General features: G+C 39.8%; 1 protein-coding gene across 1 annotated transcript in view; it reads left to right on the forward strand.

Annotated features, from left to right (window-relative positions):
- Positions 1-26,136, forward strand: part of COL4A2 (collagen type IV alpha 2 chain) — a 145,523-nt gene that overhangs the window by 89,187 nt on the left and 30,200 nt on the right. Inside the window, exons 5-25 of the mRNA XM_027645734.1 lie at positions 3,202-3,336; positions 3,418-3,462; positions 5,566-5,682; positions 6,401-6,472; positions 8,023-8,058; positions 8,151-8,213; positions 10,412-10,447; positions 11,079-11,120; positions 11,737-11,811; positions 12,920-12,964; positions 14,164-14,226; positions 14,958-15,002; positions 17,349-17,402; positions 17,656-17,722; positions 18,977-19,078; positions 19,480-19,635; positions 21,427-21,519; positions 21,825-21,991; positions 23,835-23,907; positions 23,995-24,101; positions 25,259-25,460. Coding sequence (XP_027501535.1) covers positions 3,202-3,336; positions 3,418-3,462; positions 5,566-5,682; positions 6,401-6,472; positions 8,023-8,058; positions 8,151-8,213; positions 10,412-10,447; positions 11,079-11,120; positions 11,737-11,811; positions 12,920-12,964; positions 14,164-14,226; positions 14,958-15,002; positions 17,349-17,402; positions 17,656-17,722; positions 18,977-19,078; positions 19,480-19,635; positions 21,427-21,519; positions 21,825-21,991; positions 23,835-23,907; positions 23,995-24,101; positions 25,259-25,460 — 1,795 coding nt within the window. The remainder of the gene's footprint in view (positions 1-3,201; positions 3,337-3,417; positions 3,463-5,565; positions 5,683-6,400; positions 6,473-8,022; positions 8,059-8,150; positions 8,214-10,411; positions 10,448-11,078; positions 11,121-11,736; positions 11,812-12,919; positions 12,965-14,163; positions 14,227-14,957; positions 15,003-17,348; positions 17,403-17,655; positions 17,723-18,976; positions 19,079-19,479; positions 19,636-21,426; positions 21,520-21,824; positions 21,992-23,834; positions 23,908-23,994; positions 24,102-25,258; positions 25,461-26,136) is intronic.

Raw genomic sequence — 26,136 nt, forward strand, 5'->3', positions numbered from 1 at the left:
TGCTAAACTGGTCCCGTAAGGATCAATTTGCTTGTATTTATTGCAAATAATATTAAATAACCCCTATTCCTGAACAAACAAATAATCAGATAATTACCAGGAAAACATGGGGAAGGGCCACTGATGCCCAGCCCTCTTCCTTGATTTCCATTCCTTGTTTACTTTTTCCTCCACACCAGATAGGAAAGTGGGACTGGAAGTGGGAGAGTGGTATCTGGTGTAGGAGTGAGAGAGGTAACCATGTCCCATGGAATATCACTGTTGAAGTGTACAGCTCTGCATGTTCCCTGCAGAAAGCCAGGCACGGATTTGACAATTCTCAGCATAACCAGAATTTTATCAGAAATTGCAGTGAGAAGTTTTACATGCCTTCTGCCTCCAGACAACTGCCCACAAAAGAGGTGTAGATGGGTACTAAAGAGATGGTTTGTGTGAGTGGTTTTTGGAATTTATTTGATTTCTTTTGTCTTTCATGTACTCCAAAAATGAAGTGGCATTTCCAGTGTACAGAATCCATGTATTCCTTACTTTGCAGAAGCAACTGAAACATTTGTTTTCAGAACCTCTCAAAATTAATATGCAACTGCAAACAACTCAAATCTGTATAACTGGCTTCGAATCATTTGTCTGTGTTCTTTACATATGTATGAGATATGTTTCCATCCTTTTTTAACCTTTTTAAAGATTCCTTTCTAGATTCGGGTGTATGAAGAAGAACAAACTACCTTAAGCATTTAATGAACTTTTAAGGTTTTATAGTAAAATGTGAATATTTTATATTTGTATTTGTATAAGAATTGATACTGCTCTACAAAAATACCCAAAAAACAATAAAGAACACAGACTCCATTTCTTTAAATAATGAGATGTCTATTATTTCCTTTAAAAGGCAGTTTTATAGGGTATACTCATATGTATTCTCCTAATATATTCTCTATATGCTCTTCCTATGTACTTCAATTTTGAGCCACAGTAGGTAAGAAAAGTTCAGAAAATGTGACATCAGAAAGAAATTCTTTTTGCCAATCTTGGAACTCACACTGATAAATACTGGTTAAGATTTAATTCATTATTCTAGTGCTTCTAATCAGCATTTTTACTTATGGGTCAGGCAACTCAGAAAATATGTCTGTTATGAATCTCTTTAGACAAGGATCTGCACCTCCATAGAATGACTTCTAGAGATTCACAGGTTTTTTAAAAAAAACTGAAAACTGCTGCTGTGGAGATAGATGCATCTGTAATAACTGGCTGTGGCTGGCATAAGGAAATGAGCAGCTACTTGTTCAGATGCATATGCCTCCTGCCAACATGAGTTATATTATGTTTTAGATGTATTCATATAATCTTTGTTCCTTCTCAGTTTATTAACCTGAAAGCACATGGGCCTCCTAGCACCTAATAATCCACATGAGCAGGCTTGGTTTAGAAGTAGGGATGCTGTATAAAGCTGGGCTTGGTTGGTTGTAAGCAGAGGGAATTCTCTTTCACACTGACAGCTCAAACACTTAAATTTATGGTGTCCTTTGGCAATGCTCCTAAACCATCAATCTTGTCAAATTAATCATAACAGTATAGCAAAAGACCCATACTGTACAAGATCTATCCTGATATCTTGTCCCAGGGAACTCCACGTAATTCAGCCTTCATACTGGCGCATTCCTAGTCTTCTTCCAAGGAAAAAACTTGCACTGAGTTCTGTATTTTGTTTGGCTGTTTTTTCATCTTCTCAATATGGGCTTATCTGATATCATGTAATAAGATTTAGAATATAAAATTTTACTCCAAGTGCTGGAGTTAATTTTCTATGAAAACAGTGTGGAAAATTTATTTGTTTTTGAAACTACACAAAAGTTTTGTTTCAGTCGTAGTGTTTAGTTTATGGTATGTGGAATGAAGACAGCTGTAGCATAGATAAATGTTAATTATGGGTAATTGTTGACTATGAAGTTTTGAAAGTGTATCACAAATGGGCCTGTCCTTCATTATGAGAATAAAATAATTTTTTCCTAATATCAGTAAGACATTAGTCAGTATCTTTGCTACAACTTCCTAATACAAGGAAATTAGGATATCTTCAGGTTCATTTCTTCAAGTCCCCACACCTCTCTTCCCACCTCAATGAAATTAAATGAAGTTGAACTCTTAGCCTTCTTGGACAGGGACTGCGTTCATCTTCTAGCTCTTTCTTTGCAGGCATGGACAAGGCTGTAAAAAAGACTGTAAAATTTTATACTAAAACAAGGTATTATTTTTTTTATCAGCTCATTTTTATAAATACAATGTGTTCATTCATGTTTTGCTGTAATTCTTCCTTTGTGAGATACTGATGCTGTTGCAGCTGCTCTATGAAAAAAAATCTAATTGCATTTTAAAAAAACTTTCATTAGATCTGACTTAATTTGAATGTCTTGGTGAATTGTGCTTTGCCCTATTTAAAGCATATTTCTCCAGAAAAGAGACAATTTACTATTAATGTCATTAGTGCACTGAGTACTGCAGAGCATGCAAAATATATGTGCCTTCAGTAATCCAATTCCATTCTGGAATGACATTCAAATACTTCAGTTCACAGATCTCAGACATACTGCCACAACCTGTTACTTAAACTACTGTTGTGTCATTTCAAAATTGTTTTTCCCCTTTTGAGCCTTGTGATGCCTGCAGTCAACAGGGATTATTTTTAAGCAATGTTTGAAGTAGCCTGAAGAGCAGAACCAGCACTGGAAGGGGAAATGACAAGGGAGCCCTGTGTGCAACTCCTCAACCTGTGTGCATGGGTGCATGTCTCATCATTTTCAGGCTCCACTGCTGAATAGAAATATCATCCCTAAAGAGGCAGAAATTCCTGCCTTTAAATACCAGACTCCACATAATAAATGCATATTTTACTTGGTCGGAGTGAAATTGGTTATATTTTTGGAGAATAACCATGAATATTCAAGTAGTGAATGTTGATTTGAATGTTAATATCTATATGTCAATTTTGTGACCACATCACCATGTTGTCACTGCTGCTGGAATTTCTCTGTACTGTGTTTCCAGATAACATTCATCAAAGACCCTGGCCTACTGGAATGGAAAGAGATTCTGTGTTTATTTTCTCTTTGAGAGATTGACTCCATTGTACCAGTGATAACTAATCCAGCTTCATGCATCACAACTGTTCCTATATAAATGCTGTATTATTATTTTTATCAGGGCCAGCCAGGACTCCTTGGATCACAGGGTTTCACTGGACCACCAGGATTGATGGGGATCCCAGGAGTGCAAGGTCCCAAAGGTCACAAAGGTGAAAGAGGATATCCAGGAATAACTGGACCCAAAGGAGAAGCGGTAACTTTTGAACATAAATATTTTAGCTAATAAGCAAAAAACTGGACAGAACTTCATTTTAATTGTGCTTTTTCACTCCAGGGACAAAGAGGAGTCACTGGATTCCCCGGGGCAGATGGCATTCCTGTAAGTAGCAGGTTACTTCATCTTCAGGAAATCACCAACTGCAAATATTGCAGGCTAGCTTAAAGCCTTTGTACTTTAATTAAAATGTCTGGGTTAAATTCTGCATCAGCCATGTACACACTTTTCAGTTAAGGGCATTTACTGAAGTGAGTAGAACCCGCGAATATACAAGAGAGTATAATCTGTGCTTCCTCTCATTCCCTCAGATAATTAAAGGTCTATTTGCTTTGTCCTATAGAGAAATCCCCTTGTAAAAGGGACAAGAAAGTACAGAAATTTCCTGTGCCTCTGGAGGTTACCCACTAAGTATGTTCTTTTGTCGAAAAGACCTGTGACATAAATACTTCACATCTTTTAAGCTTGTGAATAAAGGACGCAAGTGGGTCATTCCTTAGTTATTTCAGATTTGCAAAGCATGTAGAAACACCAATGATTTTAAGAATACTAACCATTGTTAATTTGCTCTATAGCTTATATGACTAGTCTTAAAAAACTTACTGAGCCCTAAACAGTGTCAACCTTTGAACAAATTGACCAGGTCCATGAAACTGAAAGAGGAAAACTGGGTAAAGTTCACAGCACAGTATTTTCCCAGCTTACACTTCTTTACATCTTGTGTCATAAAATAACAAAGAAATCTGAGTCACTGGAATCCCTGGACAGAGTTCCCAGGCTTGGGTTTCCTTTATAGTGCTCCCTGACACCAGGGCCCCGCTTTGCAGCCCACGCATCCACATCCATTCTGCTTTCACCCTCTTTTGTTTCCAGAAGAGCTCCCTGTCAAGTTTCAGGGATTTCTCTTTCACAATCTTCCTCATCTTCCTCTTTCTCACTCTTAAAGGAAAAGAAGAAGAACCATCTTTCCCATTTATTTTAATACTTCTGAGCCAAGGGTCTTGTTCATCTCACTGCATCTTGCTGAGTTTTTTCTAAGCACTGTAACATCCTGTGGAGAGTAAATCACTCCCCTGTAAAGCCCCATGTTGCTATAGCTGGACTGCTTTTCTCACCTGAGCAAGTTTTGGTTTTCAGCCCTGTCTTCCTGACTTCTGCACATTGCATTCTAAGGGATAAATACCTTCAGACAGTACTTGAACCTGCATTTTCTTTGTGTCCTCTCCTCAAGCTCCCTTGCCCTTCTCACTCCCTTACATTCTCCAACCAGTTTTCTCAGGCCAAGACTTAACACTGACCATGGGAAGGCAGGTAGATAGGCACATGAACCAACTCTAAAGGCACAGTGCTAGGATGTGAGGCTGGGGGCCCAAAAAAAATGGTAGCAAGACAGAATCTCTTCTGGGGTTAGGAGCAACATGATGGAGCTAGGTGAAGACATAGACAGATTTCTGGGGTTTTTTCCAAACAATGAAGCAGATCAAAGAGAAAACTCTTGCTATAGATAAAGGAGAAGGGAGAAATATTTTATTTTAGTTTCTGTTTTTTCTGGCTGAGCCCCCTGGAAGAAGGCTGCTCAAGGGAAAATTTGCTTCTCATTGGCCTCAGTGCAAACCAGAAACAACAGCACTTAAGGTGAATGTAGGTACAGCAATGGAAATCCAGTTTGAAACAGCAGTAACTTTTCAGAAGCAGTTCTGCAGTGCTTCTGGCTCCCTACCTTTGAGCCCTGCTGTTTGCTTCCATACTCACAGCCTCATCATGACACTCAAACTACCTCCAACAGCATCTCTGATTTTTTTCCTGGCTTGGAAGCTGTTCGAAGTCAGTGAGGAACCTTTCTTCCCACTCTTCCAGTGGGAAGCACTGAAGCACTGAAATGCTTAACAATCCCAGTTTTTGGTGGCTCCCTGTGCAGCAGCCTCATCTGGCTTAGTTTTTGCTTAACAGAGCCTGCATTGAGCATAGCTTTCTTACCCTCTCTGAAAGGTCCTTCACTACTCATTTTTTCATGCTGTCTGGGGCATCTGGTTCAAGCTGCAGCTATATTAAAAAAAGGCAGTGTCTGTTTCTGTCTTTGAAAATCCTAGTTTCCCATGGATCCAAGCCTTGGGCTTAATGTGAGAATGTCTAAATACTGTGTGACTACAGGAAAAGGAAAACTAGAAACAGATGGATAGATAAACACTTTTTTTTTTTCCTCAACAGGGTCATCCAGGGCAGCCAGGACCAAGGGGGAAACCAGGTCATGATGGCTGTAATGGGACAGCAGGTGACCCTGGTGACTCAGGAACTCCCGGACACTCTGGTTTCCCTGGTACCATTGTAAGTAGCTGTCAGTAAGTGAGTACCTGAAGCCAAGAACATTGCTGAAGTGAGTTTCATTCACATATGTGTTGGAAGCAAATGGGACATCTCTTAATGGAGCTCCCTTTTGGCCTAGCAGAGCATTAGTGGTGACTTACCATGGACACACAGCACTGTGCTTAGTCATTAAATTGCATTCAGGGCCAAAAGGTCTGCTCAAAGCTATACCTGTCACATAGGTCTTGCAGAAAGATTACTTTAGGAAAGCTTGTACAGCTTTAATCAACAGCAGTAAAATAATATTGAACTCACAATTCCTGATGAAAGTAACCTTTTCTTCCCTGCCCCATGGCGAAGGTATTGACTTTCTGTGGTGAGATACTTAGGATCATGCTGAGGTGAGCAGTGAGGCTTCTGCATTTACCAGGGCAGGTGTCAGCCCTGAGAAGCTGCAGCCTCAGCTCTAGCTAAGGAGGTGCTACCCTATAATAGCACTCCCAGGTAATGGGGTGTTCCTCCCACAAAATCAGAAATTCTTTTATGTACTGTGAGGCTTTGCATTTCTTTTCTAAACCATAAATTTCAAAAGCTAGGCATAGTCTCTGCCTCTAAACAGTTATATGTTTATGTATACTTACGAAAGCGCCAACAAGTATTTTTCATTACTCTTTGCTGTTTATGTGTTAACATATATGATATGAAAGCTTACATTTTGTTTTCTTTTGGTTACCTCCAGGGAGTCCAAGGGCCAAAGGGCCAGAAGGGGGAGCCGTATATAATAGCACCAGAGATCATAAGTCGACACAGGGTATGTCTGTAACTCCTGTGAGTTACTCACGCTCAGTAGTTTTTCAAGCAGCTGATGGAGAGTGAATTTTTCTTATACTCTGATGGGCACATCCCAAGAGGCCCCATTTGATTCTGTGCAGGTTTTGGAAGGCAGCTTCTGCTTTCTCTGGTTGCAGCAGTCTATCTGATATCCAAGGGAAAAAAATCTCCAGTCAGTTATTTGCAAGGAATTCCAGCCTACAAGTGGATTTCAAGGGCACTATAGATGATGTAGTTCAAGTATTACCCTCTTTATTCAGTGACTATCTTGTATAATGCATGGCAAAATCCTTCCTTTGCCATACTTTTGTCCACTGGATGATTACCATTAACATCCTTTCTGAAAAATTTTCATGCAGGAATTTGAGTGACTTAGGGTAAAATATGCTTCAATGTTTTTAGGAAACATTGAAGTTATTTAGGAAACCCCAAGTATTCCTATGGGTGCTTTTATTGTGTCTAATCCTTAAAACTTGTTTTGTAATCACTTGTAGCTTTTTCTCTTATATAAAGTCTTGTATAATTTGAAGGTATCAGAAAGAGATAAGGGATTATATATGCTGATAGAGTACAAATTGAAACCTATTCAAAAGCTACAGCTGAGCTGTAGTCAGCACAGAAGTGATCTGCTGACATAGTTTATGTGTATTTTGTGCCAGCAGTGAGTGCCAAAGTAGGGTTTTCTGTTGACATATTTGTAAGTTGGCTGTATTTTAATGGAACCTGCTTTTCCTTTTAGAAACTCTTCAAATTTGCACTTGTTAGTAAATAGCAAAGATTAAGAAATGATTAAGTAATGTTTAAGAAATGCTCAAGTATGTTGGGTCCAAGGATGCATACTGGCACCTGTGTTCATTTCAGAAAGTACTTGGTTCCACAAATTATTCTGTTAACTAAACTCAAATTAACTAGATAGTTAGGATGCTACTCAAAATGATTGAAGGTGTTTGGACTGAATACCACATTATTTATGGGTGTTGGAAGGTCTTTGCACTAGAACATTTTTGGATCCGGTTTCCAAAAACATTTCAGCATGTTCTGCAGTTAAAATATGTGGTCACTGAAAACAGTATGTTCTAAATGCTTTTAGTGACTCAGAAGAGAATAAAAATGATTCAGTAATTCCCATGCAACTCATGAAAAATGAGCTTGTACATTTCAGTTAAGGTTATGGCCCTAATTAAGCCACTGGTTAGATAGGATTTCTCAAGGAAGGTTTCAGTGTGGTCTGTTGTATATTTCAGCCTTGTAGTTTGGATCTCTAACTTTACCAGCCAACTTTGTACCCTCCTACTGTATTGCATGCAACTACACTGTGTATAGAAAGTACAAAATCTGTGTGGCCCACATTCAGTTATCTCAACATCTGTATGGAATACATCAGTATGTAAGGGTTTGTGTAGCATTGTATGCTATAATTAGTGTTTTCAGTGAGAAAAAAATTAATGAGTGAGAAAAGGATTCTATTCAATTTTTTATATAGTATTTATTGTATTTCTTACTTCTTTGTTGTTTTTTGTTTTTTTCTAGGGGGATCCTGGGGATCCAGGGTTCAATGGTTTTCCAGTAAGTAGTGTTACAGTGAATGTGATAAAGTGTCAACAGTAACTGATATTAGAACAAAATTAGTTGATGGTTGGTGTTTTTTTTATTTAAAGGGACCTCCAGGTACACTGGGTATTCAAGGACCTGTTGGTCCAAGAGGAGAGCGAGGAAGACCAGTAAGTATATTTAAAATATGTTCTGTAGAAAATTACCCTAATAGAAGAATTATGTCAACAAATTCCATTAGTTATATTATAACCTAGGTTAGCAATAGCAAGCAGGTATCAATGGACATAAAACCTTGTAAAAAGCACAGAGAGACACTGATTCTGTAGGGATGAACACTGCAGAAAGATGTATAGTTCCTTTTGCCTGTGTTGTCAAAGGCTTTTGATTGACATTGTATTGCTTTAACCTCCTTGGAAGACCATTGTTTGTAAAGATTGTTTAATGCTGCCCAATCCACACCTCCCTACACTGAGTTATCAAAAATATCAGAACTTGGATGTGTTATCTTTTCTGCTCATAAAGGATATGTATATTAGCTCTCTACACTTTCCAGAAGACATTGAATAGTATTTAGAATGCTATTTTATTTTTAAACTATTTTTCAGTATTTTTTTTTTCCAAAATCAACATTTAGTTGATTTTGGAAAATAGTTCTTTGAGAAGACTGTGTTCTCTTCAGATACCATTTTCTACATTTCTTATTTCCCTGGTTAATAGTTTTATGGGTGAGAAACAGATGTTCAAATTCAATATATTTCATTTTCTTGAAGCTTCTTTTATTTTCTTGTAAGATATCATTATAGCATTTGTTTTGTCAAAATTCACTTTGGACAAAAACTTTGGATCTGCTTTATACCACTGATTTTAGGGAGGAAAAATTAATTCAGGTCTTATTACACACAGCCTCTATAGCTGTTTTCAGGGATATCCCCCTCAAAAAAAAAAAAAAAGAATTAGGACTAAATCGACAGCATGATAAGCCTTTCCAAAGCTACTTTCCTGAAGTAGCTTGTTTTATCACCTGGAGTAAACTGTACCTTACCTTTCTCCTCTGGTCCTCCTGATGGGAAATCTCTTCAGTCCTTTATTCACTCTTCCTTTAGAGCAAACCCACAAAGTTCATGAGTTTCACACAGGAGCTCATCATGCAATGACTTACATTTCCAGTGCTCTTTCTTGGATCTTAGGAGTTCTATGAACCATATATTTTCTGAGCCCCATGATTACATCCGTCTGGTTACCATATTGGCAACATCTCTTTTGAATAAAACACATCCAGCTATATTTGCTGCCTCTAAAGCTGTGACCCTCCTTGTGAAAGTGGCCTGGGAGCATTTGAGAGGTCTGAGTTTGCATTATTCCTCATCTCTATGTCCTGGGTACTGTACGAAGGCAGGTTTGGCTCCCCCAGGTCTCTGCAAGCTCTCCAGGCAGAGCGATACCCTGTGCAGTTTTATCTGCCCAGTAGGTTAGGCAATGGCTCACAAACTACTTGACTAACCAAAACTGATTTAAAAGCAGTTTTTTTTAAAACAAGTCTGGTGTTCATGCACACAAAGGTACACAGCAAGGCAGAGATGCCGAACAAGTTCAGGTCTCACCTGAATGTAACTATTTTTTCCTTGCAGGTTGGGCTTGATTTTGCATAGTACAGTTAACAACCCCTTCAGGGCTCAGTAGATGGATAATTCCATCTGCAACCTTCTCTCTGTCATTTGTTCACCATCTTCTCTGAACAGCTCATGGTTCTTATTCACCCCACCTTTCCTACTCTTGACAGAGTTTTTAATGTGTAGAGCCTTTTGGAGCCTGTTAACTAACACAGCTGACCAAAGCAAGGCGAGCCTCTCCAATTAACGGCTTTCCAACTGCTTGTAAGCCTCTAGCACATTTATTTCCTGTTTCAGTTTAGTTTCCACCATCTTCCTTTGATTTCATTCTGTACAATCCCAAATAAGTAATCTGGGATGCATGTGGTAGTTCAACCCCCTTTACAGACTGATGCCATACCAAGACACCAGCCTGGTGAAGCACTTAAAGATGTGCTTAACTTTACTGACCTTAAAATGTTACTAAGTCAGGATCCAAAAGCATAAGTTCTTAGTACTTGATATAAAACCAGGTTTTCGTTAGGTCTAAGCTGGTGAAATGTTATTCTGTTCGGAAAGATTACAATGTGACTTAGGAGGGTATTTTTCAGAACAGTAACTACAGCTAATATAGTGAGGATATAACACATGGAATGCCGAGGAATACACTGCCTACTAAATATGTACTTACGTTTCAGGCAGAAAATAACTAACCTCCTGCAGGCATTGATTAGAAAGCAACAAGTAACTTGCTCTCCCCTATTGTGTTTCCCCAGGGACGACCAGGGCCCCCAGGACCACCCGGACCACAAGTAAGTCTTTCTGTCAAAGTAGTTAATGTTGATTTTGTGTTGCTGAGATTATCCAAGACCCACTTGAAGGTGGTAAAATAAAGAACCACAGGCTGCACCAAAGACTGTGTGGCACAAGACCTTCTGTTTTGTCTGCATACCATGAGAAGTTAATCTTACACTGGGATCGCCTACCCTGAGAAGATTAAACCAGTTCTAGAGCCAGATTTAATTTGCTACTGTAGTCACAGTAGCTTCCCACGAACAGAGAATCCTTGCAGTCTTTACAATATTCAATTATATCTCTGTGGAAAAAATACTGGAGTTCTTGTTCCAGACCACTTAGGTTTTTTTCTTTAGCGTTCAATGCTATTAAAAATCTTGCAAAACAACTTTTTTCAATGTTCCTCCATGGATGACTCAAAGTCTGTTGTAAGAAGAGTTATCTTTCTGAAAGTTTAGGTCTGTAAAAATACTTCTAAATCTATAAAAATATTTTGAGGTAAACCTGGACGATTATTTGATTGCGGTTCTTCAGTGGTGTCCTACTGACTTGTAAGCCTGAAAAGATCTTTAACCATGTTTAAATTTGAATTTTAGGTTCCAAAACTGGGTTGTACAGTTGTTAAATTTTGTCCTGTTGTTTTTGCAGGGTAACAGGGGCCTTGGCTTCTATGGAGAAAAAGGTGAACAGGTAAAGGAAAACTAATGAATTAATATCACTACTAAAGGACAGGTTGATGTTACCTGCTATTTATAAAGGAACCTATTTTAGATTTGCAATTGCATTGTGTAATTATAAGAGAGAAAACGAAGTATAGCTTTGATAGTATTTATAGCTTTGATAGTAATTATCCATAAGGAATGTCATAGCTGAATCAACTTCTGTATGTCTAGATCTATCTGTGCTGTCATTTACACCGACACACAGAGGTAACACTTCTGAAATTTATAAGGCCAGTCCACTTTATAGAAAGTGATAATCTTTACTATTATTCTGGAAACATGCAGAGTAAGAGCAAGGATTGCTATATGTTAAACCAGCACCAGATGAATTTATCTTGCCATCAATTTATTTGTTAGGTTGTATAAGGTTTAGAACCATACTCCTAGACGGGACAAATCTGTATTGCTCCTTTTTTTGCAGTTTAATGACCCTGTGCTGATCAACAGCTTGATAAGATATTATACTCCTAGACGGGACAAATCTGTATTGCTCCTTTTTTTGCAGTTTAATGACCCTGTGCTGATCAACAGCTTGATAAGATATTATAACCATTAGTCAATGTGCCTTCATGCTTTTCCTGCAGGGCCCCCCAGGTCCTCCAGGTCCACCTGGGCTTCCTACAAGAGAACTGATGGGTGTCCCCTCTGACAAACACAAGGTAACTAGAGGGTATTTTGATGAAATAAACAAGAAACTAAGAGCACTGCAGTACTAAAGATAAAATATTGTACAAATGTGTTTTTACATATAGAACTTTGAAGACTTTAGTATATCAAAAGAGAAATCTGCTACTTTTCCACAACTTGGATCATAAAGTATTTATTGAAACTATGGTGGCTAAAGTAATTCAGAAAGTACTTCTCAAGTCTAGAGGTGCCTTAGGCAAACTTGTTCTTTTTGTTTATCCAACTACTGGCCATCACTCACATCTGATTTTACAAGGAGAAATACCTCCTGAGAAATCATTACTGTGTTTGTTTTTATAGCTTACCTATGTGGTGCAGATGTTTGTATACTCAGAATTAATGCTTGTTCATATGTATTGGAGAAACCCTCAACAGGAAGATGAGTTTATTCTCATTTGTTGCTTCTTACTGGGAGAAGAGATACTCATACCCCATATGTGTATATTCTGTATCAGACACCAACCTCCAAACCAGTAATTTTTCATCCCGAATTTGAAGTCAGAAAGTTTATGTGGCTCATGCAATTTCTTCAGTAAGATGAGTAAATTGGAATGATACTGAGAGATCTAAAAATGCTTTTAACACTCTGCAGTCTGCATTAAGCTACATACATGTTGGGATAAGTAGCACATGAGCTACTTACCTGGAGAGCTGTTATATTCAATGGAGATGTAATCAGTGTAGTGAATAGACTTTAGGCTATGATTTGTCTCATCCTAATGAAACTCTTGATCAAATAATTCATAGATAATCAGTAGGTAAAAATGGGAGAATGCATTTTTTCACCGTCAGTACTTAGGCACTCACCACCCCGACACCTCACGAATATGCCTGGAAACAGCCAGGTATTCACACTCCTAGACACCTTTCCAGAAAAATTATCAAATATTTTTTTAACAAGCAACTTCAAAAACTTGTTATGAAAACATGTATTTCATATGGCTAGTATATGAATAAAGAACAGCACAAAAGTAGTGGTTTTTCTCTCAATAAATATTTGGCATTTTGTGTTGTATAAAAGTTACTAAAATGTAAACAGGAATGCCCAACGTATCTGAATATTATTTTCTTTATTGTTAGGGTGAAAGAGGAGACCCTGGACCAAAAGGGGAAGCTGGAATTCCAGTAAGTCAAGTGGAGAAGAATGAAGATAAATAAAAATATTGGAGTTAATACTGGTGCACTCTTCATTGAAGTGATGCAATACAGATATGGAGCAATATCGATATGTTAAAAGCAGAGACACCAGTTTTAATGCTTTAGAAAAACTGAACCACTTGATGTGTAATAACTCCACAGCACAATCAGTTGTTCTCTTACTGGTGTACCAAAATAAGATTTCCCTCACACATCTTCAATTTAGTTTTAAATATTAATAAATCTTTTTACTTACTCTTCTGATCTACATTTTAAAGTTTCACTAGATTTCAATAATTAAGAATACATGGAATATTTTTTAATCGTTTTTAGTCTACTCTCCAATACCTACAGAATTTTGGTCCCTTGAGTCTTTAGATCTGTTGAGTAAGTGGGCAGTAATCTCCTATGTTGCAGTATTGTGTGGAGCTCTCAACCAGGCTTGACTGAACATGGTTTAGTTATAACTCACAGGGAACCTCTAGAGTGACTAAATAGCTTTGCCATTGAGTGGTTCCTTTTGACTTCCCGGAACGGTTTAAAATACAGTCTTTACCAATAAGGGATGCCTCAGTGAGCATTTTGCATAGCTTTATTTTCTCAGATGGTCTGGTCAGCAGCTCCATGAGGTTATGGGAGAACCTCATGTGAGCCCTGATACCCTCTGTGTGCAATTGCTAGCCACAATTCAGCTGCTGGTCGTATTTTACATATGTAGGGTTCTTTTTACTCATTAGGAAAACTGGAGATTATATGCTGATGTAGCAAAAGGTGATATGTGTTTCCCCCCTTTTTTTTTTTTATTTTGTTTTTTGGACAGTTGAGTGGATAGCAGTATGCCTATGTTTGCCCAATAGTTCTCTGAAGCTACAGTTTAGGCATAGGCTAAGTTGCTTAATTGGTTGTATTGCTGCATAATTACTTTGGCTCTTCTTCAGAATTGCAGCTACAGAAGAAATAAAGGAGATGATAGGCAGGAAACACTGTCCTTTCCCTAATGGCCTACTTCTGCTATTGTAACATGTTACATTTAATTTTAAGGACAACAGTTCTTTCACATGCAGCTATTATTAGATCCTCCGTGTGTTACAGTGATGCTTTCTTCCTGTTTAGGTTCCATAAAACAGCATTGCGATTTTTTGCACTTAATAAAGAAATATGTTGAACTGACTTGCAGTGTTTCCTAGGGTGTACTTCTCTATGCTCCTGAAAAAGGTGAAGAAGGAGTAATAGGCTTCCCAGGACAAAGGGTGAGTCACTTATTAAAATTCACCCAGCTGAATGTGCAAATCCAAGCTGACAGTTTGCGTTCTGAACAAAACATGGATTAACAAGTGATAGAAATTATAGCTCTTCACCTCACCAAGTTTGACCAGCTCAGAACTGCCTGGTACAGGAAAGTGAAAAGGCCATTTTGAAATGGTAATGGGAGGAGGGCCCCACAGGACTCACAGGAATGCCTGTGCATCTCTTACTTAAAACTGTGCTCACTAGCCACAGCTACTGTCCTTGTCCTCAGCACAGAGTGTATTTCACTGTTTCCATCTGAGCTGTCTTCAGCCATGGTTAGCAAGCATGAGTTTGACTCCACTTACTTGTGACCCCGTGAAACAAAATCTAATTTAAATCCTACCTTGTAGCATCTATAAATGCTTGTTTTGGGATAGTGTTTCTGAAGTGCTTAAACAGAGTGAGAACAGTATTTAGCATACATTTTACAAAAATTGGTCATCTTTGAAATCTTCATGGTCAGTTTACAATGTATTGATTAAGAGAGAAGAAATCAAATACCAGATTAGATTTCAGACCTGTTCTGTTTGCACTGTACAAAAATCCCATTGAAAACATACCTGAACTGTGACTGTTAGTGTTAGAGTTTCAAGGTGTCAGATGTATTTTATCTAAGAAGTAATAATGGTTCTTAGCCATGAGGATGTTAGGATGTCACTTTATATTGCTATTTTTTTTTTTTCCTTCATAGGGACTGCCTGGCATCAATGGTTTTCCAGGACTCAGTGGAGAAAGAGTAAGTATTTCATATACGACTGTTGTTTCCAACACATATGTAGACAGTCTGTCTGAAAAGTAAACTGTAGAGGACAAATTCTGCCTGAAATTACACTATCTGTAGCCTAACAAATATTGTCTGGATTCATCCATCATTGTAATTTTGGGTCAGTTATTTTTCTCATCAGTGAGAAGAAAAAAGCACACCCTATAATTAAAGTCTGGTTTTGCTTAACCCATGAGAATCTTTTAGGAGCACTAAGGAGACATGTCATTTTCTTTGTTCCCATTACTGTGACTATGATTTCTGTAACTTTCTTCCTATAAGCAGAAGTTTAATTTTTGAATAGCTTTCTGCAGATGTGGTTGAGATAGTTATCTTGGATATCACAAAAGAAGAAGAGATGGAAACTGATAAATATACCAGTTAAATCTCTGTCCCCATGGAAACGCACCCAAATATTTGAAATAGCATTCTGTGAGACAGAGAGGAACTCATACTTTCTGTTTGGTCTCAGAAAAAGGCTTCTTTAGTCAGCATTAGAAATTACTTCCATGAGGTAAATAGCTGTGGGATGCATGACTTTTCCATGTTTTGACATCTTTAGTTGTTTAAGGATTTGTCCTGCCATCAAGGCATAACAATAATAACATGAAACACATGGGACATGAAAGTACATGAAATCTGAAAAATAACATAACATGTGCAGTCCCATGGCAAAACCTGGAGGTGTGGAAGTGAATTTACTATTAGTAATACATACATGGAGAGGCTGATGCAAAACCCATTAAAGCCCACTGGTTGACCTTAACACAGGTTAGTGCTCCAGTCAGATGTGGTCAGTGGCTGCCCCTTATTGAGGATGAATCTTGGCAACCATTTCAGAAAAAAGTACATTTGTTTAGATGGAGTATCACTGTATAATGTGTATGTGAGAGAGGACACCCTACTCTAGGTGCTATTCACAGCAACCTCCTTGTTGCTGATTTTTGAGTGATTTGATTTTTAAGAAAGAAAGAAGGATGTTTCAGTCCTGCCAGCACACAGATGAAGTCGCAGTTAATTAACAAGCTGCAGGCTTCACTTTTAGACCACTAGCTCCACCTAGTGTAAAGAGATTTTACACCTGATATTCAAGAGACTGCTTTTGAAATGATGTGATGTACAGTTGCCGTTGGAAAGCTCTCTGAAATGTGTGGGACAGTTCGTGGCATCTTGCTGAGAGCTGTGATACTTGCAGCGCTTTGAAACCTTGAAAGTGATTTACAGAGCTCATTATTAACATTCAAGTTCTATGTAAGAGCTGCATGCACTGTGAAACTTGGGAGATGCTGAATTTTAAAAAAGCTGACTAATAATCTATTTATAAATGTGAATTATACAAAACTACTGACTTCAGCAAAACCGTGTTAATTGATATCAGTTGTTGATCTGGCCACTCTTTTCTATTAACGTCAGTCTCTTTCCAGAGTACTTATGAACATTTTCTGTTCATAAGAGAGCAAAAGTTGTCAAAGAGCTGAATAAAGCACACAGAAGAGATCATCTCATCTATATCAGCATCTCTGAAATCCGCACTCTTCCCTATTCACCCCCATCAGCTGAAATACATTCTCATGTGATAAGATATACCATATTTTACCATAAGTGTTTTAATCAATGTGATTTGGAATTCAAATCTTTTAAAAGAATGGAGTGGGCAGGACTTAAATATTATAACATTTACTGGGGTGGGGATGGAAAATTTTCTCTAGGATATGGCATGCCCATAGTGGGAGAGATCGGTGAAGGTATCTTCAAGCTTGGTCCTGGGTTCTCATTCAGTCAGGGAACCCTTCTTTAGCCAAACAACCCCCAGTCACACTGAAAAGTGCAAAAAGGACCTGTGCACTTCAATGCTATTTCACTGCTCACTGTTTACATTCCAGTGAAAATATGTCCACTTGTAATGATTCCAACTTGTTTAGTCTTCTTGCAGCAGGCTGGTGTGTTCTGGCTACCTGGCACATGTGTGTCCGGGTCAGCCAGCACTGAGTGTTCCCTTTCTCCTCCATCCTGCAGCATCCATGGAACAGTGTGAGTGTAGGTGCTCCTTCCACCTGCACTGCTGCCAGGGGCAACAGACCCTGCGGCACAGCAGGTACCTCTGGCCTTTGGCAAGAGTTAGGATTGGTCCAAGAGGTGGAACATCAAAACTCAAGGAGTCTTAATAGTGTTACCCAAATTACGATACCCAGGGAGACAATCTGCTGAGCTCTGCTGCCTAATTTTCACACTGACATCAGAGGAAGCCAGCTGCTACAATCAAAAGTTTTAGTATCTCTCTGATAAAAGAAAAGCCAACCATTTTTATGTGTATTACAGGGTTTTCCAGGATTTGATGGTCCACCTGGTGGCTTTGGTCCTAGGGGAAGCAAGGTACCAGTTTATTTTCATTTGCCTGAAGCAATAAACCAGATGTCATTTTGCTTTCTTTTCTATTCTCTAATGTAGCAGCAATTTTCTTTGTTGTCATAGTAGGATGGTTATTTGAAATCTCTAAGGTTTCTTAAATGTCACATTACTGCCTTTGAAAGCTTGTTTCTTTATGTTTCATGTGCATACCTTTCCATTTTAAAAGAAATTCTCTAGAATATGTGCTTAGGTGTGATACTTCAACTTCTGTTAATAGGGGGAGCCTGGCGAGATGGGTCCTCCAGGACCAGATTCCTATTTTCCTTCCCGCATCCCAAGGAAAGGTTTGTCTTCTTTGCTTAGATTGTTTATCTTAGCTGTGTTTTAGTACTTTCTGCATAGATCAAAAGAATGACATTCTGACAATTCAACTCATAAAACACCCTGTGTTTTGCTGAAGTGTTCCAGAAGTGATAATTGTCTTCTGAGAGAGTGCCTTAATCACCTTTTTGCAAGCAGGTGACTTCTTTGTCTATTCTGCTGAAACTGGATTGCTATACAAAAGGCATCCATGCATTTCTGTATCCACAGAGAAGAAACAAGCAAAAAAGCATGTGACTTTGTTGTCCAGTGAAAGGAAGAATGGGAGAGTCTGTCTTCTGCATCCTGTTTCAGAGACTCTGGAAAAAGTGCAGTAATGACAGCACAGCAGAGACCATTCTTATCATCTAGTATTTAGAAAGAAAGAAAAAACCCACACATTAAAAAAACCTTGAGGAATAGAAAAGGATTTTTTTACTTTTTTAAATTGACAAATTTCCTTTGTCATCTTTCACGAAACTTGTTGCACCCAACATCAGCTGTTCTGCAGAGCTGGGGTTGCCAGACTAGAAACACGTAGAAGGTGATAGCAGTTTGCCAAGGCTAAAACTATGCAAAGGAAGGTGCCAAAAACAGCAAGAGTGATCACATGCCATTGACCCGGCCTTTGTCCTCATGCCATTGAGTTTACTAGTCTTGCTGAAAGCCGGAGAGACTAGCAATGAATGTTTCCCTACCTCCCAGAGAAAGGGGGCAAGAGGCCCAAAACAGTGGTCAAATCACCCTGAATACCCTGCAGGCTTTTAGGAGCAGGAGAGACTGTGTAGAGAGAGGAAGAAGCAGGGAGGGGGCTGGACACACCATATGTCCTCAAGTATCACTGACCTTTAACAAGAGCATGATACTTTCTGCAAGCAATAGCTGGGCCCAGGCAGATGCTTTTGGTATTAGGAAGCAAAGGAAAGCTCACATATTGCACATCTGTTACAATGGCAACTTCTTGTAGGAAAAGGAGGGGCTCTTCTCAGAGAGGTGGTCTTCTGTGCTTCCCTGGACCAATGTAGCTCTAGCTGCATATTAGTAAATGCTGAGAGATTCTGTCCTTCTTCTTGGTCTTGGTAGCTCCACACCACTCCCGTCATTCCATTTCTAAAGCTACTTTTTAGAAACTCTTGTAAATTCTAATACTCTGAAGCCCTTAAAGTTCCTAATGTTTGTTTTTTAATGAACAGCAGCATCACACTAACATGTTTTGTGGAACCGGGGATGTCTTTCAGGTGCAAGAGGTGATCCAGGCTTCCCAGGTGTTTCTGGAACACCAGGAGACCGAGGAGAGGAGGGAGATCGTGGGTTGCCTGGTCTCCCTGGATTCTCTGATGGTAATATACCAGGAACACATGTTCCAACACCTTAACATTATAATGAGTTTTAACTGATACAGAGTCAGGATATGGGAAATATATATGCAGACCATGGAATATGCAGTGCAGAGTGGTAGATAATAACTGTGGAGGCAAAAAATGAAAGAGTTATTCCTTCAGCCCAGTGGCGCTCTAGCAAAACAACTGAAATAGAGATGACGACTGAGCCTTGCTTCAGTAACTACTATTAATTTGCTCAAGTGAAAAGTGCAGTTACCTTTTTTGTTCCACGCTAAATAGCTGCATTTTTTCTTGCACATTAGATGCAGTTGTATGAACTTTCTCTTCTATTACATTACAACTTTTTGAGCAGCATTGTTAAGAAATTTTTCTGAACTTCTTCCCTGATTCTTTTTCAGCGGATGGAGATAAGCCAGGCTTACCTGGAGAAATGGGACCAAAAGGTGAAAAAGGTGAAAGAGGATCTCCTGCTTATTATGCGGGCCCACCTGGGCTTCCGGGTAAGGATGGCTCACCAGGACTCCGTGGTCCACCCGGTCCCGCTGGAGCCCCTGGTAAGTGCATGAAGAGAGATGCTGAGAACTCACAGGACCATCTTTGCTTATTTTAAAGATAGCTGTTGTCAAGGCAAAGTGAGATTGTAGATTGACAGAATGAAGCTAAATGAGCAATGTGGAGGTGTGGTGGGTTGACCTTGGCTGGACGCCAGGTGCCCACCCAACCACTCCATCACTCCCCTTCTCGGCTGGACAGGGGAGAGAGTAAGGTGGAAAACAACTCGTGGGTTGGGATAAGGCAGTTTATTACAGCAAAAACAAGGCAGAAGCTTGTCTGCACAAAAACGAAGAAGAGCAGGATTTATTCTCTACTTCCCATGAGCAGCAATGATTGTCCACCTCCGAGAAGCAGGGCTTCGGTACGTGTGACGGTTCCTCAGCAGGCAGCCATTGGAGACAATGAATGCCCCCCTCCTGCTCCGCACCTTAGTTTTTATATCTGAGCTGATGTCATATGGTATGGAATATCCCATTGGCCAGTTTGGGTCAGCTGGCCTACTTGTGTCCCCACCCAGGATCTTGCCCTCAGTTGAGGAAGGAATGTTACAGAGCTGATGCTGTGCTCTGCAGTAGCCAAAACACCAGTGTGTTATCAACACCCTTCTATCTACCACTGCAAAGCACAGCACTGTGAGGGCTACTGTGGGGAAATGAACTCCAGCTCATCCAGACCCTATAGAGGAGGACACACAATAAAGTCTTGTATGCTCATCAGTGAAGGAAAGGTTTGCATGGGTTTTAGACATTCCTGACAGCACTTGAAAGAAGGTCTGTTTTGGGCTGGGGGAGGGATATGAATATCAAGGAGGGTCTGAAAGAGTTGGGTATCTTCCTTATCCTGGAGTAGAGAAAACTAGGGGGAATCTTACTGCTCTCTTCCCCTACCTCTTGGGAGGTCGTTGGGAAAATGCTTCACTGAGGAACCAGCAACAGGGCAAGAAGAAATGGTCACGAGCTGCAACAAAGGAAGTTCTGGATAGATACTAGGAAAACCTTTTTCACCATAATGGTGCTCAGACACTGGAACAGGTTGCTCAGGGAAGCCTGGACGTTAGGAGGAATTTCTTCACAGAAAGGGCTGATAAACATTGGAATGGGCTGCCCAGGGTGGTGGAGTCACCATCCCTGGAGGTGTTTAAGAAAGGACCGGACGTGGCACTTAGTGCCACAGTCTAGTTGACATGGTGGTGTCTGTTCAGAAGTTGAACTCAGTGATATCAGAGGTCTTTTCCAACCTAATTGGTTCTGTGATTCTGTACACTTCATCATTGGATATATTCAGTACGCAGCTGGACAAGGTCCTGAACAACTTGCTGTAACCTGAAGGTTGACCCTGCTTTGAGCAGAGGGTTGGACCAGGTGGCCTCCAGAGGCCACCTCTGACTGAGATTGTACTGTGCTTCTGTGAAAAGCACTGCACTGCAGTGCAAGAGCAGGACTGGAGAAAAGGATGTACAGGAGATGATCCAGAGATGGCTGTTTGTGCTAATGCAAAGTAGGCTGGGCTGAGTGAGAGAAGCAAAGGAATTCAGCGTGAGAGAGAGTAAAGAATGGTAAGGATCATCTGCCACAGCAGATGGAAGTTAGGAAGAATGAGTGTGAGAAGCTGTGAGAAGATTAAGAGAGGAAGAGAGAGTGGGGTACATCACAACAGGCTGGGTTAGACAGTAAGTGACATTAGGGGAAAAAGAAAGGGGCAGGTGCAGTGCAGCTCAAAGAAATAGGAAGGAAAGAGAACAGTAAATCTACAATAGATTAATTCATATTTTTATTTGATTAAATTTCTAGGTCCTCTCTATGGATTAAAAGGACAGGAGGGAACGCCAGGCAGATTTGGTACACAAGGTTTCCCTGGGCCAAGGGGACGAAAAGGACCTAAAGGTAGGTTATAACTAATAACACAATAGATGATCTGCTGTTATGCATTATGTAAAGCTCAGACTGTATTCAGTCTGAGTTTATTGAACTTTGACATGCATGGGGACTGATGAATTTGATTTGGGGCTAACACAACAAAGAAACAATGTGTTGGCTTCTTGTAAGGAATAAGGAAAAAAAAAAGTACTTTTCTCAAGTATTTGAGAAACTACTCGAGTATTCTCAAGTCTATATATAAAATGGTTACAGCTGCACATCTATTTGTTGTGACAGAGCATTCTTTCTTCTCTCTCCAATCCTTTCCTTAGGCGAAGAAGGGGATTGCACTGCATGCCTTTTGGGTGAGGAACTCAGAAGGGGCTCTACTGGCCCCCCTGGCCCTCCTGGCTTTCCAGGAACCCCTGGCCAGCCGGGGAGGAAAGGAGAACCTGGTGATCAAGGACCACATGGTCTTCCTGGCTACCCTGGAGCAAAAGTGAGATAGTTGTTTATTTATTGCTTAGTTTTATATGCCCACTAGAAGAAAAGAAGACAAAAAAAAGAGCCCAAACTATTCTCCATGTTAAAACAATGAAAAATACAATTTATTTCTTTCTTTGCCCCTTCAATAGTTCTCAGGTTGCTATCTACAAAATACCAAAAGCCAAAAATTGCTGGTACAGAAGTGAAAATAGGATGCTTTGGGAAGTGAAAATAGAATGCTTTGGGAAAAGCAAAACATTTCCACATAATCCAAAGTCCACTTTCTGTTTGAACAAAGAAGAACCCTTTCAAGCATCTGTAGTACTGAGTGTGAAAAATCAGAAGCAGCCATAAAACATTTTAATAACACCTGTGTGCTAAATTGCATTATACTGAATATCAAAACCTTGAAAACAAAAAAATAGCTATGTAATGATCATACTATTAATGTAGTGTTACTGCTGAAGGTTTCTGCAGGTATGTAGTCAGTGAAATGATTCAGTGTTATTTTAAGTTCCTGAGATTTCTTTCGGCCTGAAAAAGATTCAATGTCCAGAAGGAACATCTTTACCATGGAGTACAGATGTGGCTTCACTGACCATTAAAATTCAGTTTTCAAAGATGGCCCAGGTAAAGCAGGATGCTTATACTCAATTCTGATCTCCCCCTTTAGACTAACAGAAGTGAAAACCTGTATGGTTGAGATGACCTGCAGCTGAGATGCAGGTTCCACACATGCTTTTCACCCAGAATGTCACTAAAAGGCAGAGGTGCAAAAGACACACTTTTAAATAATGTATGGCACAGGAATATTTTAAACAAAAAATAAATATATCAGGTACCTCTCTTTCATTCAGTGTTGGCCCTGGAATTCAGTAAGAGGTGGCTAAGGACAACCTAATGTGCACAGCTTATATTTTAATGAGCATGAGTGTAATTATGCAGAACTAAAGCTAACTGGCATAGAATAGTCAATGGTAAATGAGTCTATAACCTCTGGGTCTTGGCACCTACCATGGGTTTGGTCCTGTGGTTGCGAGGCACTTGGCCTGCAGCTGGCAATATAACCTTCAGATGGGCTGTTCAGGAGGAGGTTTCTGGATTATGCCAAGGACTCAGGAATGTCAGAGACTGGTCTTTAGCTTCACCACAGTTTGCCTTTGCAAGAGAGAAAGTCTCCATTGCAGATTTTCAATGCATGGCTAGGCAAGGTCCTGAGCAACCTGCTCTATCTTCAAGTCCTAGCTTGGACCAGGGACCTCCAGCCCTTCCAAAACCTTCCCACAGGTCTGTGATTTGGGGCAGGTCACTTAATCCCTCTGTGCCCAAGTTCCTGTCTCTGGTAAATAAAGATGGTGCTACTTTTCAGCTCCAAAACAGTGTTTGAACTACAGTCCACTGCCAGTTGTGAGGCTGTCCTCATTGGTAGTGGTGCGCAGGAGGAGTTGTATGTCATACAACCCAGTGTTGTTTCCAAAGTGTCAAAGAGTTGCTTACAGCATTTGCTTTGGTGGCTAACACTGAGTGATTTACCACATTTTCTCCAGTACAATTCTGCAGATGCAGTCACCTGCAAGACTCTAGCTCATGGAAACACACAGGTGTCCCAGTGAATCCTCATGCAGAAGCTCCCCTACCATGCCATAGAGAATCCTGTCCTAGTTAGAATATATTAATAAAGATTCTGTACAAGAATGGGATTACTGAAGAGGAAATCATTCACAGAAAGTAATGGGAAAGAAGTAAAATTTAAGGAGAATTTTTTTTTTAAGCAGGACACTGGAAATGCAGATCTTGATAATTATTTCTTAAACAGTTCTGGTTTGTTTCATTTTTCTTAATGCATGTAACACCAGGGATTTTCGGGTCCAGCTGGATTTCCTGGACGGAAAGGAGAAAAGGGAGATTCTTTACATATAACTACAAAAGGTAGAGTAAAAATTTATATCATGTGTATTTTCCTATTATTTATACCTTTAATTAGAGATTGGTCTAACAATGCAAGGCCTTCTTTAGGCACCAAAGGAATCCGAGGAGATCCCGGGCTACCTGGTATCAGAGGTGGAGATGGTTTCCCTGGCAGAGATGGATTAGATGGTTTACCAGGACAGCCTGGCCTTCCGGTAAGCAGCAAATACAGCTAAATCTTTTCCACCACACCCAGTTACTAATGCATTTAATTCTGAGGGATTACGATCACCAGGCTATCCTTCTCTCACAGATAATGATACACAACTAGACTGGCTTTGCTAGTTATCAATATTTTAAAAATCAAGTTTTCTCTCAAGAGTTTTTAGAACAATCTTGCACTTTAATTTCCATTGCATTTAAACAACCGGGTAGTACTGTATAACTCATTTAGGCCATCTTGTTATTACTGGTTAATTTGTGGTAATTAGTGATTTATTAGTGACTCCTTCTAGCATTGTCTAAGAGAGATTCTCTGTGACTGAACTTCAACAGCTTTGGTTCAATCGAGTCAAAGAAAAGCAAAATTTGCTGCAATTGTATGGTTTTAAAATGTACATTGTGTCATCATATATATGCTTTATAGCAACTGTAGCCATCTAGAAGTTAGATATTTAGTCTTTGTTCATTTTTTAAGCTCCTTCTGTAGGCAAAAGTTAAATACCTCATAAGAGGAATTCATCTTGCCCATCATAAATGCTGTTTTTAACCACTGGGATGCTCTTACATCGTATTTTAAGAGGGGCAAGAGCTGTATTGTGCACTCTGGACCATAGTGCCTTTTACTACCAGTAAAGATGGTACTTTATATTACTTCTGAGGATGGAATGGTTTTCTCTAATGATGTTCATAAGATATTGATTCAATAGTGTAGAAATGTCACTAGAGGAAGAGACAAAGTCCGCCTTTTTGGGTGCATTTTTATGTCAGTTTTTCTCAGAAGTAAATGCCAGAACAGAACATTTCTAACAATGCTTGTGGTCTCCCTAAACCCACTTACAGCTTTTCAGAAAGAACCATGAGCCTCTCCACAGCACTGATTCATTTTGCCCAAGTGGTGTTCATGGGCCAGCGTTTTTAGGGAAATATTCCTTCAAGGAGTGCTTCTCTCATGCCTTTTCAGCTGTGAGGTCTACATTAAAGTCAGATTGTTTCAAAATACTTTATTTTCAATGTTGATTTAGAGAGCTGGGATGCAACACTTGAGAAATTACTGCCTAGAAGATGCTATTCATGAGATTAGTTCAACTGTTTGAGTTGTGTTTGTTTCTCAGCAAAGTCAGGAGTGACCGCCTCCATTCTCTTCCCGCAGGGTGATGGCATCAGAGGTTTCCCTGGTGATCCTGGTTATCCAGGTGAATTAGGCCCAAAGGGCTTTCCAGGAGAAGCAGGCCTGCCAGGTGAAGGATTTCCTGGTCCAAAAGGGTTCCGGGGTCCTCCAGGTGACCAAGGACAAGATGGAAACCCAGGACCTCCAGGTCTGCCTGGTCTACCAGGAGAGCCTGGCCAACTAGGTAAGAGACATCTCCCTGTCTTAGATCAGAGCCATAGGATGTCCTCGCTGAATTCCATGCAGCATTTGTACAGCACACTGTTGAAAAAGTAGATCTTGGTGGGGGTTATGGGGGGGAAAAGGGATTGCTCGTATTGTCCAGAAATCTTAAAGAAGGAGATACTTCAGAAGTCCCAGTAGTTTCATGTCAGGTATTGAAATAGGGTGAATGAATGTGTTAGTGCCAGCAAGCAACAACTTTCAGGTTTCAAGCAGTTAGAGACAATGGAGCAATGTCCTGCCACTGGAATACTCACAGGTGGTTTTCTCTGATCTTTTCTGTCCAACATAATCTTTTAATTGATCAGAGAAAATCATGTATCCATTCTTCAGGGCTCTTCATAGTATCTCTGCAGCTTTCCGAGTCCCTTCCAAGCATAAGAGTGCCAGGGCTACATTCAGCAAAGCTCAGGCTCAGGGTTTTATTGCTTGACTTCAAGAAGCCTGGAAGAATATGCAAGCTAAAGCAGGCATATGTCAACCCTACACAGTGTGTGGGACACACAGCCTCCTGACTCAGATAGGGTTAGGTTTTAGGCCCAGATCTAACCAATATGTGGATAGAGAGTTCCAGTATATTAAAGCAAATAATTTGTGTTGTATGTGTGCATATTAGATACGAGAATACATTATCTGCT

The sequence above is a fragment of the Corapipo altera genome, unplaced genomic scaffold (assembly GCF_003945725.1).
Source record: "Corapipo altera isolate COAL_440 unplaced genomic scaffold, ASM394572v1 0, whole genome shotgun sequence".
NCBI classification, from domain to species: Eukaryota; Metazoa; Chordata; class Aves; order Passeriformes; family Pipridae; genus Corapipo; species Corapipo altera.